The following is a 15,690-nucleotide window of genomic DNA, read 5'->3' as shown; positions in this document are numbered from 1 at the left end:
TTTTTTGGCCTTCATCTTATAGAGAGACAATTCGTGATCCCCTTTGACAGGCTGTTATGGCTGAAGAACTTATTGATTTACATCAGACTCATACATGGGATTTAGTTTCACTACCGTCTGGAAAATATGTCATTGACTCTCGTTGGGTCTACAAGATTAAAACAAAATCAGATAGTTACATTGAGTGATACAAGGCTCGACTTGTTTCTAAAGGGTATTCTAAAAAATATGGCATGGATTATGAGGAAGCAATTGCTCTTGTTGCGAAAATGACGATTGTTCGCACTTTGATTGTTGTTGCTTCAGTTTGCCAATGGAAAATCTCTCAAATGGATGTGAAAGATACTTTCTTGAATGGTGACCTTCATGAAGAGGTTTATATGATGCCTCCCCCGGGTGTTCCTCGTCATCTTGGTGAAGTTTACAAGCTTCACAATGCTTTTTATGGTCTCAAACAAGGACCACATGCTTGGTTTGAAAAATTCTCTATGGAGATCACTTCTTTGACTTTCTTCCTAGTCACCATGATTCGTCTTTATTTGTCAAGCGTACAACGACATGACGTATTCTTCTATCCTTGAATGTTGATGATATGATTATTACAGGTCATGATCATAATAGTATTGAATCATTGAAGTCTGAATTGGCACATTCATTATCTATGAAAGATTTGGACATACTACGTTATTTTTTAGGAATTGAGGTAGATTATTCTCCAAAAGGTTATCTCTTATCTCAATCTAAGTATATTACCGACTTGTTTGAGCATGCTCGACTAACCAACAACCGAATTGTTGATACACCCCTTAAGACCAATGCTAAATACTCTTCATCTGATGCATTCCTTTGGAGGATTCTGGTCTTTATCGTACCATTATTGGCTTATCTTACTGTAATTCGCCCAAACATTGCACATGCAGTTCATGTGGTTAGTCAGTTTGTCACTGCCCCTATTACAGTTCATTGGGCTATTTTTCTTCGTATTCTCATGTATCTTCGGGGAACTCAATTTCATAGTCTCTTGTTTCCTTCCACGTCTTCATTAGAGTTGTGCACCTACTCTGATGCGGATTGGGCTAGTGATCCTACGGACCGCAAGTCGACCATTAGATATTGTATTTTCCTCTATGATTCGCTTATTTCGTGGAAGAGCAAGAAACAAGATGTCATCTCTCGATCTTCTATAGAAGCTGAGTATCATGCCATTGCTTTGACTACCTATGAAATTGTTTGGTTAGGCTGGTTACTTACTGATATGGGCATTTCTATTACTCACCCTACTTTACTACACTGCGATAATTAGAGTGCTATTCAGATTGCACGGGAATTTTGTCTTTCATGAGCGAACCAAACATGAGATTGATTGTCATGTCACTCGTAATCATCTACAGAATCACACCATCACTTTGCCATTCGTTCCTTCCTCTTTGCAGATTGCTGATATATTTACAAAGTGCACTAGACTCCGCGTTTTCGTTTATTGACTGACAAAATCTCAATGTTTATGGTTGTTGCATTGTGAGTTTGAGAAGGCATGTTAGATATATATATTACTTTTATTATCTTTATTAGCAATTAAGGAAATTTTAGTCTATTAGCACTTAAGAGTATTTTAGTTTATTGTAATTAATAATTATATAAACTCATTCATTACATTCAATTTATTTTATATTTACTAATAAAAAAAATCCTAGCGTCTCTTTTTATTTTATCAATAAAAGCTAGATATGTCCTTGTTCATATATATATATATATATATAGAACTTATATTTATATAGGTGAAGAAGAAGACAAGAAATCTATTATTATCTTCATAGAGTTGTTGGATGTACTTGGCAATTCGGTAATGTTCATCATTTTGAAGTTAGAATTTTTAATAAGTTATTAATTTCTTTTGTAGAAAAGAAAAAGTATGTACGACTTATAAGGGTGTTTAACCGGCTAGTTAACCGATTAAACGTCTTCAGTTAAGTTCGATTTTATCCCTTATTTTCAAAATTGGTTAACTGACTAGTATTAGTATTCGATAATTTAATTTTTTAAATTAAATATTAAACTTTTTAAATATTCTACATTTTCTTTTTATTTATATTATAATATATTATATGATAACAATAATATAATATAATATATTATAACAATACTTCATAAATATAATTATATTATATTAACAATAGAATGTATTTTAAATAATTTCATTTTTGAACTAATAATCAAATTAGATTTTTTAAAACAAATTTATATAAATTATAATTTAAAAATAACTAATATATATATATATATATATTATTAAATATTATTTATAATATTTAAAAAATAACTAATATAAATATATATATATATTATTATTAAATATTATTTATAATATTTAAAAAATAACTAATATAAATATATATATATATATATATATTAATTATTATATCTTTTAAAATGTATTCACATTAATAATTTAAATTACTAATTTGTTAAATAAATAGTAATTACATTCCCTTGTATTTCAATTTAATCCCATTCAAAATCATTCAATCAAATTAAGCTCACAATTACATCTAAGAACAAATCTTGGATAAATATATAACTTATTTCATTTTACATATTCTCAATTACATAAAAATATAATATGAAAACATAATATACAAGACAAGTTTATAAACTTCTAATCATTGACATTATTCTTTTATTGTGCAACTCTAATCTCATTCGTCTCCGTTCATTGACATTATCTAAATCTCTAGTCAAACTTGTAAAGTGGATTTTCTCCATGCTCAACTTCTTTATTCTCCTAGAAACACTTCTATATAAAACATCGTAAACATTATTTACATTGTATATGAATCCTTCCATCATTCCGATTCTGTTTCTGCATTGACAATTTCTTTGAATTGAATCCTTCCATCACTCGATCGAACTGTGGAAATGGAAAAACAAAGAATGAATTAGAAAAATATTCGGTAAGAGAAATTTAGTTAAAAAGTAAGAGTTTCTTTAGTTATGCGAGAAACAACCTAATTACAAAATTAGAATTTCTCAAGCTGCGGCCACTAGAGAATATGTAGGGTTTTTTTCTTTAGGATCATGTCCTTTTTTATAGGTATAAATTAGGGTTTCTATTGGTTTCTTTCTTTTTGGGATTGATCACTTATAGGCCCATAAGCCCAGTCCATTTATTTTTATATTTATATTTTTGCTTTAAATATTATATATATATATATATATAATATGTTAATAATTTGTTTTAAAATATATTATTTTTTATAAGTTTTTATTAATTTATAATTTTAAATTTAATTAAAATAAATATTATTAAACAAAAAAGAGTATTTTATTAAATTATTATATAAAAACTAAAAATTTATTTCTAAAACTTTGTTTAATGTTTAACTTTATGAATGATACGCATCGGACAACTATAATTATAATTAGTGAAAGTTTGACGATTTCTCTCCAAAAAATTAATAACATACTAAAATCGAGTTTATTTGAAGTGACTCAAAGTATACATCAATCTGTTTATAATTTTGTTTTGTAAAATTTTGTATTTGTAATTTTTTATTCCATTACTCATTTTCTTTTGTACATTGTTTGTGTAACAGAATTTTGATTTAACTTAATTGTTATTTTCTATTGATGTCATTTTGTATGGAATTAATTATATCGAGTTAAGTTCGAATTGAGTTAGGTCAATCGGGTAAATGAAGTTGGATTTGGGTCAATTACAAATAAACATATTAAGTTAATGTTATAGATTTTAACCAAAATTACTATGTAAGTTAGTTTACTTTTAGCCCTCCAACTATTTTGATAGTTAATTTTTAACCTTTGAATTATTTCTCTCCAAAACTATCAATATATTCAATGTTGATTATTTTCTATTTTGTATTATGACCAAATTCGAAGATAATTTGTTCTATTGTAATCTATCAATGTTTTTTTTACAATTACAATAGAGGTTTAAACGATTACAACTTTCTATTTTATTTTTTGCTTTGTACAATAAGATTAAAATGTGAATGTGATTAAACAATTGCAACATCAATGCTAGACAAATAATATTCATTCAAAAGTACTAAAAAAATATAAATAATCATCTTTTACACACTACAATTAAAAATATAAAAGACTACGATAAAAACTTAAAGAATCTGTAACACACTACAATTAAGAAGACAAAACACTACAGTTAAAAAGACAAAAAAATCTGCTCTTGTAGTTTATAATATTCATATTAAACCCTAAAATATTAACTTTCCCATCATCTGCTTCATCCTCTTCTTTTGACTAGTCATTGTTGTTAATAAAAAAAAGACGATAGTTAAAAAGACAAAAGATCTACCATATAATTTAAATACATTCAACAAATCAAACAAATGTACTTACAGAGTGAGAAATCCCAAAGTGAAGCTAAGAAGCTAAGGGCTGTGCTAGATTAGAAGATCCATCAAGCGAAATTATCACAATGACAATCAAGAATAATGGAAGCTAAAATTATGTTCTGCTTATAGTAATTGAATTGATCTATTATCTCAAATTCATTGTTTATCAATAGATGGCTATTTAATGTTTATATAAAATATTATTAGATTTGATTTATAAAATCTAAAACTCTATTCTAATAGGAATATAATTTTCTCAATCTACTTTGTGTTCTTCTAAAAGTTCTCATCTCAATTATAACTGTAGGTTGTTTATCAACTTCATGTAAGTATATTTTCCTCTACAACCCAAAAAACAGATCATGGTTTCGAGTCTTCACCCCGGATCATTTATAAAAAAAAATGACCTTGAGTAACGGGAAATTGGTCCTTATAATAATGGTCAGACATTAAGCAAATCTTAATGAGACGAAAGACATCATGGAGAAGAGGAGATAGAGGATATTTGTTGTAATAAGTGTTAGATACATTACTTTTATTATCTTTAATAACAATTAATGATATTTTAGTTTATTGTAATTAGTAAATAAATACTCTTTTATTACATTCAGTTTTTTATGTTTGCTAATAAGAAACCCTAATTTCTCTCTTTATTTTATCATGGTATCAGAGCCTCTATTATGGATTCTCTTTGTTTAACGTAAAACTTTCAATCTATATCTTTCGATTTGGATTTGGTATTTGAGTCTGCAATCCTCAATGATTTGTTTTTGCTTCATTTTTGTTCTAGTTGATTTGCTGGGAAATTTATATTCGTGTCACATCGTGTTGCGTTGTGCCATATTCGTGATATTATATTTGTGTTGCCGTTGTTGGTATTTGTATTCATGTCGCGTCGTGTTGTGTTGTGCCACGTCGTGTCGCGTCATGATGTATCGTGTCATATTTGTGCTACTGTATTTGTGTTTCCGTTGAAGATTTGTATTCATGTCACGTCGTGCCATATTTATGTATTTGTGTTGTCGATGGAGATTTGTATTTGTGCCACGTCATGCCATATTTGTGTTGCCATTGGAAATTTTTGTTCGTGATGCGTCGTTCTATATTTGTGCTATTGTATTTGTGTTGTCAATGGAAATTTGTATTTGTGACGCATCGTGCCATATCATGTAATATTTGTTGTTGTTGTTTTCACCATGTCTAATCGTAAAGATGATTCATCACCAAGTGCACAATGGACTTATCTTTCACCGTAAATTAGTAATACAATTGATTCTCTAACTTTGGATCCATATATATTTGAGCAGTTTGAGTAGTTTCTTGCCTCACAGCCACATGTCATGTCCGACTTCTTTCATAAAGGTTTGTTATTGTCTGATAATTCAGGTACATTGTCTCTCTTATGGATATTAGATTCAGGCGCATCTCATCACATATCTCCTAATATTAACTCATTTGTGTCAGTCAATTAAGTTCCACCATCTTCTGTCATGACTGTCGATGGTACTCAAAAGCCATTGACATGAATTTATTTTGTACATACATCTTGTTTTTCTCTCCCACATTTTTATCATATTCCCCGTCTTTCATTAAATCTTGTATTTGTTAGTCAACTGTGTGATTATGGTTTCACAGTTTTGTTTATTTTTTCCAATTTTTGTGTTAAGGACCCACTGTCACAGAAGGTGATTAGACAGGCCGTAGGAAAGGAGGACTTTATGTTTTGGATGAAATCAAAGTATCAGATGTTGCTGCCTCCAACATTGACTTGTCAACCTTTCGTTTCAACCGTTCATCTTCAGAATTTTACCTTTGGGATTCTCGTTTGGGTTATGTCTGAGTCTCGTTTAAAGTTTTTAGTGTCTGTTGAAGCTTTATGTTGTTTAGAAAATCATGACATTTCTGTTTGTAGTGGTTGTAAATTGGTTAAGTTTTCAGCATTTTTTATAAAATTATTTCTTTTTCCACTATTTCATTTGATCTCGTGCATTTTGATGTGTGGGGACCTTATCATGTTTCTTTCAAAGGAGGTTCTCGATATTATATTTGATTTGTTGATGACTTCAATCGTTATGCTTGGGTTTATCTTATGAAACGTAGGTCTGAATTTCTTACTCTAGTCACCAATTTTCGAGCTCTTGTGAGAACCCAACATTGTTCAGTCATTAAATATTTTAGGTGTGATTTGGGAGGCGAATACACTTCTAATGATTTCTCTCATTTACTTGCCTCTGATGGTACCATTCACCAAACCTCATGTACCAACACTCCTCAACAAAATTGTGTGGTTGGAAGAAAATATCGCCATATTGTTAAAACACTCCTTGTTTATTCATGTTATCAGCCGAGGTTCCTAGTGTGTTTTGGGGAGAAGTTATTCTTATCGCTACTCATGTGATCAATAGAATCTCAATATCTCATAATTAAGGTTTTTCCCCTTTTGAAAAATTTATGGTCAATCACCTAATTATTCATCGTTGCGTGTTTTTTGTTATATTTAATTTGTCATTCGACCACATGTTGAACGTAATAAGTTGTCTCCCTAGTTTGCCTTATGTGTCTTTCTAGGTATGGTCTTGGTCAAAAGGAATATCGTTGTTTTGATCCAGTTAGTCACAAATTATATGTCTCGCTTCATGTTGTGTTTTTAGAGCACATTTCATTCTTCTCTATTTCTGCTAGTTCACATCATATGACCCAAACAAATCTAGTTCGTACTGATCCCTTTGACATTGAGTTCGATGAAGATTTATCTGATACTTTGGTTCACGATAAATATATCTCCCATGTTCCTACTCCTACGACCACCCAATTGCCGGATGAGATTGTGGATCCTCTTCCTCGCCACTCCTTTCGTATTCGTAAGTCTACTAAATTTTCCGATTTTAAGTACTCCTCTTATTCTACTTCATTTGCTTTATTTGTCACTTCTGTTCATTGCTTTTTAGAGCCTTCATCCTATAAAGAGGCAGTTCGTGATCCTCTTTGGCAGGCTATTATGGCTGAAGAATTTATTGATTTACATTAGACTCATACATGGAATTTGGTTTCACTACCATCTAGAAAATATGCCATTGACTCTCGTTGGGTTTACAAGATTAAAACAAAATCAGATGGTTCAATTGAGCGATACAAGGCTCAACTTGTTGCTAAAGGGTATTCTAAAAATATGGCATGAAATATGAGGAAGCAATTGCTCTTGTTGCGAAAATAACGACTGTTCGCACTTTGATTGTTGTTGCTTCAATTTGCCAATGGAAAATCTCTCAAATGGATGTGAAAAATGCTTCTTGAATGGTGACCTTTATGAAGAGGTTTATATGATGCCTCCTCGGGTGTTCCTCATCATCTTGGTGAAGTTTGCAAGCTTCGCAATACTTTTTATGGTCTTAAACAAGCACCATGTGCTTGGTTTGAAAAAATTCTTTATGGTGATCATTTCGCTTGGCTTTCTTCCTATTCACCATGATTCAGCTTTATTTGTCAAGCGTACATCGACATGACGTATTCTTTTATCCTTGAATGTTGATGATATGATTATTATAGGTGATGATCATGATGATATTGAATCATTGAAGTCTGAATTGGCACATTTATTCACTATGAAAGATTTGGGCATGCTACGTTATTTTTTGGGAATTGAGGTAACTTATTCTCCAAAAGGTTATCTCTTATCTCAATCTAACTACATTGATGATTTGTTTGAGCGTGCTCAGCTAACCATTAACTGAATTGTTGATACACCCCTTGAGACCAATGCTAAATACTCTTCATCTGATGGCACTCCTTTGGAGGATTCTGGTCTTTATCGTACCATTGCTGACTTATCTTACTGTAACTCGCCTAGACATTGCACATGCAATTCATGTGGTTAGTCAATTTGTCACTGCCCCTACTACATTTCATTGGGTTGTTGTTCTTTGTATTCTCATGTATCTTCGGGGCACTCAATTTCATAGTCTCTTGTTTTCTTTCACGTCTTCATTAGAGTTGTGCACCTACTCTGATGCGGATTGGGCTGGTGAACCTACGGACCGCAACCACTAAATATTGTATTTTCCTCTATGATTCTCTTATTTCGTGGAAGAGCAAGAAACAAGATTTCATCTCTCGATCTTCAACAGAAGCTGAGTATCATGCCATGGCCTCGACTACTTGTTAAATTTGGTTACGCCGATTACTTACTAATATGGGTATTTCTCTTTTTCACCCTACTCCGCTACATTGCGATAATTAGAGTGCTATTTAGATTGCACAGAATTATGTCTTTCATGAGCGAACCAAACATGAGATTGATTGTCATGTCATTCATAATCATCTACAGAATCACACCATCACTTTGCCATTCGTTCCTTCTCTTTGCAAATTGTTGATATATTTACAAAAGTGCACTAGACTTCGCATTTTCGTTTTCTGACTAACAAACTCTCAATGTTTATTGTTGTTGTATCGTGAGTTTGAGAGGGGATGTTAGATATATATATTACTTTTATTATCTTTATTAGCAATTAAGGGAATTTTAGTCTATTAGCACTTAAGGGTATTTTAGTCTTATTGTAATCAATAACTATATAAACACATTCATTACGTACATTTAATTTATTTTATACTTACTAATAAGAAATCCTAGAGCCTCTTTATTTTATAAGTAAAAGCTAGATATGCTTTTGTTAGGGGAAATTTGACGAAATGACCCTAAAAAGGGTGATAATGAGTTGGTGACTAACGCATAATTTTAAATTCGCAAGTGACCACTTCATATTTTTTTGACGAAATTGCCCTTGTCGCGAGAAACAACCGATAATCGCCATTGCCGGCCCAATATGTTTGAAGGCCTTGTGCGAGATATATAATGCAGCCCTAAGTACTTCAAAAAAAGAAAAACACCAAAACTACAAACATAATATCATAAATAAATATCTACGCATACCAACAATTAAGATCACAACAACAAAAAGATAAAAAAATCTAGGCAAATTTTATGGTAAATTTTATTGAATTTACTTCAACAACAAATGCTCTTGTTACATTGTCTTCAAAAGGAATGACCAAAAGTCTGAAATCTATTACAAAGACACGACATGCAAAGTTATATGGTCTGAACTTCATTCATGTTGCATCAAACTGTGAGAAAGGTGCCCCCAATTCTTTATTCCATCATGTGCTAACTGAGAAAATTGTCGTTTGGTCTTGAAGACTTTACAATACACAAGCCAGTCTCAATGATACTTCTGCCCATTTGATAAGTGCATAGTATAGAATTTAGATGTGAAACGCCTGTTATTTGATCCATTTTTCGGACCTTTGCCTGTCAACACATCTCTTAGATGACCTTTTTTCACCAATAAATCCCTCAATTTAGGAGCAAGATTATCCCAATTTTTAGGATTAAAGATGTTGGGAATATTATCATTTCCTTCCAAACCAGGATCCATAGTTTCTTCTACATTAACATCAATATCTACTTCAAAAGGTTCCTCCATTTGATTCTCTATATTTTCTTCTAGGCCAATATCAACATCTTCCTCAGAAGGTGTTTGAGTCTCCATTGATTGCTCCACATTTTCTTCTACACCAACATTAATGTCTACATCTACCCCTATATCCCCTGAACATTGTGTTTCGCTCCCTTTATTGAAAACAAATTTATCCATAGCCCTTGATTGACTTTGAATAAATTTGTCTCGTTCCTTTATTCTTTGGCGTTTGGAACTACCCGATTTATGCTTTCTTATAGTTATAGGAGCCATTCTAACATTTCAAATTTTATCACATTAATAAACATAGTTGACAAATGACAATGACAATAAAATAAATTGTGATGGAAGAATAATGAATTGATTTTTAAAATTGCAATGATTAAAGCTTAAATCCAAGAAGTAGAGATTAGCAACAATTGAGGAGATGAGACGATGGTCGAACGTCGGAGTTTGGAGAGAGGACGGGGTTGGACTTTGGAGATAACCTTCGGCTGATCACAATTCACAAATTGGGTGTTTGCCGCTTGGGTGCGTGGTGTTGGAGTGGATGAGTTTAGCTAGCCGACCCTAGGGTTGAGCCTCATTTTTTTAATATATATCATATATGTATTTAATTTTTTTTATATTTATGTATATAATTTTTTGGGTGCCACACATTTTTTGTGGCCCTATACAAGTGCACATCTTGCACAGCCAATGGGCCGACCCTGATAATCGCGAGACGCAAATGAATGTCATGTAAAAAGTCCATAATCGTGAGACGCAAACGACAATCACGAGAAGCAACCGACAATCGCGAGACGCAACCGGCAATCGCGAAATGCAAATTATTTTTTTTTGGAAAAATATGCGTCACACGATTGCCGGTTGCTTCTCGCAACCGGAGTTGCGTCTTGCGATTGTGGACTTTTCACATGACATTCGGTTGCGTCTCGCGATTGCCAGCCGCGTCTCGCGACAAGTGCAATTTCGTCAAAAAAGTATAAAATGGTCAACAACGTATTTAAAATTATGCGCTGGTCACCAACTCATTTACCCCTATTATGAGAGTCATTTTGTCAAATTCCCTCCTTGTTAGTGGGAATATATATATATATATATATATATATATATATATATATATATATATATATATATATATATATATATATATATATATATATATATATATTTAGGGCCCCCTCGAGAGTTGGGAGGCATAATACAAATTCAAATTTTTGGGCTCCTAAAAATTAAATAAATATAACAGTGATATATTTTTATCAAAAACATATTAAATATAAAAATTAAATATATAATTAACTAGATCATTCATTACAAAAAAAAAAAGGAAAAAAAATATTTTTGGTAGTATAATTATTGATATGTTTTTGGTGAGTTTGAAACCTCTTTGATAATACTTGTGATATATTGTGTATAATATTTCAATAATAAAAAAATGATAGATATTTTAAAATGAGAAGAGATTATAAGATAAACATAAATTAATAACAAATAAAACAATAAATTTAAATGTATTAAAATTTAACCTTAAAAATGATTTTCATAATTAGGTTAGGGTTGAATTTATGATAAAATAAAATAAATATTAGAGATGTAAAAGCGGCTACAATATAATGGTTATGAAGAGATAAATTATTTTAATATATTATTATATTAGATATAATATGGAGAGAGATAAAATTAATATATTATATATAATATATAGAGAAAAATAAATAATATATATTATTATATAATATTGAGGGAGAAAAGAAGAAAAAATTAAAATAATATAAGAAAATAAATATAATAATATATAGGGAAAAAGTTAGCGTATTATAAAAATAAATATAATATTATATGTAGAGGAAAAAAGTTAGCTCATATTATAAGGAAATAATTATAATATTATACAGTAAAATATATTTTTTATAATATATAATTAATAATATTATATATTAAGAATTTAAAATTTAGTAAAATATATATTTTATAATATATAATTAATAATATTATATATTAAGAATTTAAAATTTAATAAAATATATATTTTATAATATATAATTAATAATATTATATATTAAGAATTTAAAATTTAGGGAAAAAAAATGGGGACTTACATTTGGTTGCATTACCTTCTGCGGCCGGGCTGCATATATTTGTATAGTTGAAGAAGATAAGAAATGTATTATTATCTTTCATACAGTAGTTGAATGTAGTTGGCAATTCCGTAATATTCATCATTTTGAAGTTAGAATTTGTAATAGAATTTTTAATAGGTTATTAATTTCTCCTCTCAAGAAAGTATGTGGACTCATACAGGGGTGTTTAATCGGTTAGATTAGTTAACCGGTTAAACAGTTTCAGTTAAGTTGATTTTTTATCTTATTTAAAATTTGGTTAACCGACCCGTATTAGTATCGATTTTATCGGTTTTGATTCTACTAGTTTTGATTGGTTAACTGGTTTAACCGTGATAATTTAATTTTTTTAAAATTAAGTATTAAATTTTTTAAATAATTCTTCATTTTCTTTTTATTTATAACATAATATATAACAATAATATATTATATTATAAATAATATTTCATAAATATAGTTATATTATTTTAACAATATAATATATTTTAAAAGTTTTATTTTTAAATAAATAATCATATAAATTAGATTTTTTAAAAACAAATCTATACAAATTATAATTTAAAAATAACTAATATATATATATATTATATATATATATATATATATATTATTAAATATTATTTATAATATATCTAATATTTAAAAAATAACTAATATAAATATATATATATATATATATATATATTATTATATGTTTAATAGAAAAATAATTCAATTGTTATAATTAATCAATAAACTATGAAAATAAAGACTCTCTTAGTATCTTTCAAAATGTATTCACATTAATAATTTAAATTACTAATTTGTTAAATATACAGTAATAACATTCTCTTGTATTCCAATTCAAAATCATTTAATCAAATCAAAGTAAGCTCACAATTACATCAAAGACACATTTTGGATAAATATATAACTCATTTCATTTCATCAATATCTTATATATTACATATTCTCAATTACATAAAATATAATATAATACAAATTCAAATTTTTGGGCTCCTAAAAATTAAATAAATATAATAGTTGTATATTTTATCAAAAACATATTAAATATATAATTAACTAGATCATTCATTACAAAAAAAAAGGAAAAAAAATATTTTTGGTCGTATAATTATTGATATGTTTTTGGTGAGTTTGAAACTTCTTTGATAATACTTGTGATATATTGTGTATAATATTTCAATAATGAAAAAAATGATAGATATTTTAAAATGAGAAGAGATGATAAGATAAACATAAATTAATAACAAATAAAACAATAAATTTAAATGTATTAAAATTTAACTTTAAAAATGATTTTCATAATTATATTAGGGTTGAATTTATGATAAAATAAAATAAATATTAGAGATGTAAAAGGGCTACAATATAATGGTTATGAAGAGATAAATTATTTTAATATATTATTATATTAGATATAATATGGAGAGAAATAAAATTAATATATTATATATAATATATAGAGAAAATAAATAATATATATATTATTATATAATATTGAGTGAGAAAAGAGGAAAAAATTAACATATTATAAGAAAATAAATATAATAATATATTGGAAAAAAGTTAACGTATTATAAAAATAAATATAATATTATATGTAGAAGGAAAAAGTTAGATCGTATTATAAGAAAATAATTATAATATTATACAGTAAAATATGTATTTTATTATATATAATTAATAATATTATATATTAAGAATTTAAAATTTAGTAAAATATATATTTTATAATATATAATTAATAATATTATATATTAAGAATTTAAAATTTAATAAAATATATATTTTAGAATATATAATTAATAATATTATATTATATATAACAATAATATAATATATTATAATAATATTTCATAAATATAGTTATATTATTTTAACAATATAATATATTTTAAAAGTTTTATTTTTAAATAAATAATCATATAAATTAGATTTTTTAAAAACAAATCTATACAAATTATAATTTAAAAATAACTAATATATATATATATATATATATATATATTATATATATATATATATATATAAATTATTAAATATTATTTATAATATATCTAATATTTAAAAAATAACTAATATAAATATATATATATATATATATATATATATTAATTATTATATGTTTAATAGAAAAATAATTCAATTGTTATAATTAATCAATAAACTATGAAAATAAAGACTCTCTTAGTATCTTTCAAAATGTATTCACATTAATAATTTAAATTACTAATTTGTTTAATATACAGTAATAACATTCTCTTGTATTCCAATTCAAAATCATTTAATCAAATCAAAGTAAGCTCACAATTACATCAAAGATACATTTTGGATAAATATATAACTCATTTCATTTCATCAATATCTTATATATTACATATTTTCAATTACATAAAAATATAATATGAAAACATAATATACCAGACAAGTTTATAAACTTCTAATAATTGACATTATTCTTTCTCTTGTGCAACTCTAATCTCATCCATCTCCGTTCATTGACATTATCTCTATTTATCTCTAGTTAAATTGAAACTGTCTGCTTCTTCATGCTCAACTTCTTTCTTCTCCTGGAAACACTTCTATATAAAACATTGTAAACATGTACTGTATCAATAATATTTACATTGTATATGAATCCTTCCATCATTCTGATACTGTTTCTGCAATGAAAATTTCTTTGGATTGAATCCTTCCATCATTCGATCGAACTGTGGAAATGGAAAACAAAGAATGAATTAGAAATATTTTCGGTGAGAGAAATCTAGATAAAAAGTAAGAGTTTCTTTAGGACGGCGAGAAAGAACCTAAGTACAAAATTAGAATTTCTCAAGTGGCGGCCGTTAGAGGATATGTAGGGTTTCTTTCTTTAGGATCATGTCCCGTTTTATAGGTATAAATTAGGGTTCTCTTGGTTTCTTTCTTTTGGGATTGATCACTTATAAGCCCATAAGCCCAGTCCATTTATTTTTATTTTTATATTTTTTCTTTAAATAATATTTAATAATTAATATTATATATATTTATATTTATATATATGACGTTAATAATTTGCTTTAAAATATATTATTTTTTATAAGTTTTATTAATATATAATTTTAAAATTTAATTAAAATAAATATATACAAAAATAAATATTATTAAACAAAGGAGTATTTTTTTAAATCATTATATAAAACTAAAAATTTATTTTTCAAATTTTGTTTAGTATTTAACTTTATGAATAATACGCATCGGACAATTACAATTAGTGAAATTAGTGAAAATTCGACGATTTCTCTCCAATGAGATTAATAACATATTAAAATCGAGTTTATTTGAAGTGACTCAAAGTAAACGTCAATCTATTTATAATTTTGTTTTGTAAGATTTTGTATTTGTCATTTTTTATTCACTTACTTATTTTTTTTACGCTATTGTGTAACAGAATTGTGATTTAACTTCATTGTTATTTTCTATTGATGTCATTTTTTATGAAATTAATTACATCGGGTTTAAGTTCGAATTGAGTCAGGTCAATCGGGTCAATGAAGTTTGAATTGTGTCAATTACAAATAAACATATCAAGTTAGTATTGTTCAACGCGTCAACATGTCAACCCGAACTTCACATGAATTGTCAACCGTACTTGTATGTTATACTTGTAAAAATAATGACAAATTACTAAGGTGACCTCAAATTACTTCGATCGCTTAATTTTAGCCCTTAAAC

At 27.6% G+C, this 15,690-nt stretch overlaps 2 protein-coding genes and 1 long non-coding RNA gene across 3 annotated transcripts; 1 reads left to right on the top strand and 2 right to left on the bottom strand.

The window, feature by feature from the left end:
- The first annotated feature begins 233 nt into the window (after positions 1-233).
- Positions 234-1,303, top strand: LOC124913065 (uncharacterized mitochondrial protein AtMg00810-like). The gene is made up of 2 exons (XM_047453688.1): positions 234-531; positions 606-1,303. Exons 1-2 carry the CDS (start codon positions 234-236, stop codon positions 1,301-1,303), a joined length of 996 nt encoding a protein of 331 aa, XP_047309644.1.
- An 8,289-nt stretch (positions 1,304-9,592) lies between these two features.
- On the bottom strand, positions 9,593-10,123 carry LOC124913064. Its single transcript, XM_047453686.1, has one exon. The coding sequence runs from the start codon at positions 10,121-10,123 to the stop codon at positions 9,593-9,595; it is 531 nt and encodes a 176-aa protein (XP_047309642.1).
- A 4,216-nt stretch (positions 10,124-14,339) lies between these two features.
- On the bottom strand, positions 14,340-14,832 carry LOC124911230. The gene is made up of 2 exons (XR_007096599.1): positions 14,787-14,832; positions 14,340-14,690 (listed from the first exon to the last, which is right to left on the bottom strand). It is a non-coding gene; the product is annotated as an uncharacterized LOC124911230 (long non-coding RNA).
- Between the last annotated feature and the right edge of the window lie 858 nt (positions 14,833-15,690).

This window comes from Impatiens glandulifera, chromosome 8 (genome assembly GCF_907164915.1).
Source record: "Impatiens glandulifera chromosome 8, dImpGla2.1, whole genome shotgun sequence".
NCBI classification, from domain to species: Eukaryota; Viridiplantae; Streptophyta; class Magnoliopsida; order Ericales; family Balsaminaceae; genus Impatiens; species Impatiens glandulifera.
The sequence above is the reverse complement of the archived record's forward strand: the minus strand, read 5'-3'. Positions and strand labels throughout refer to the sequence as shown.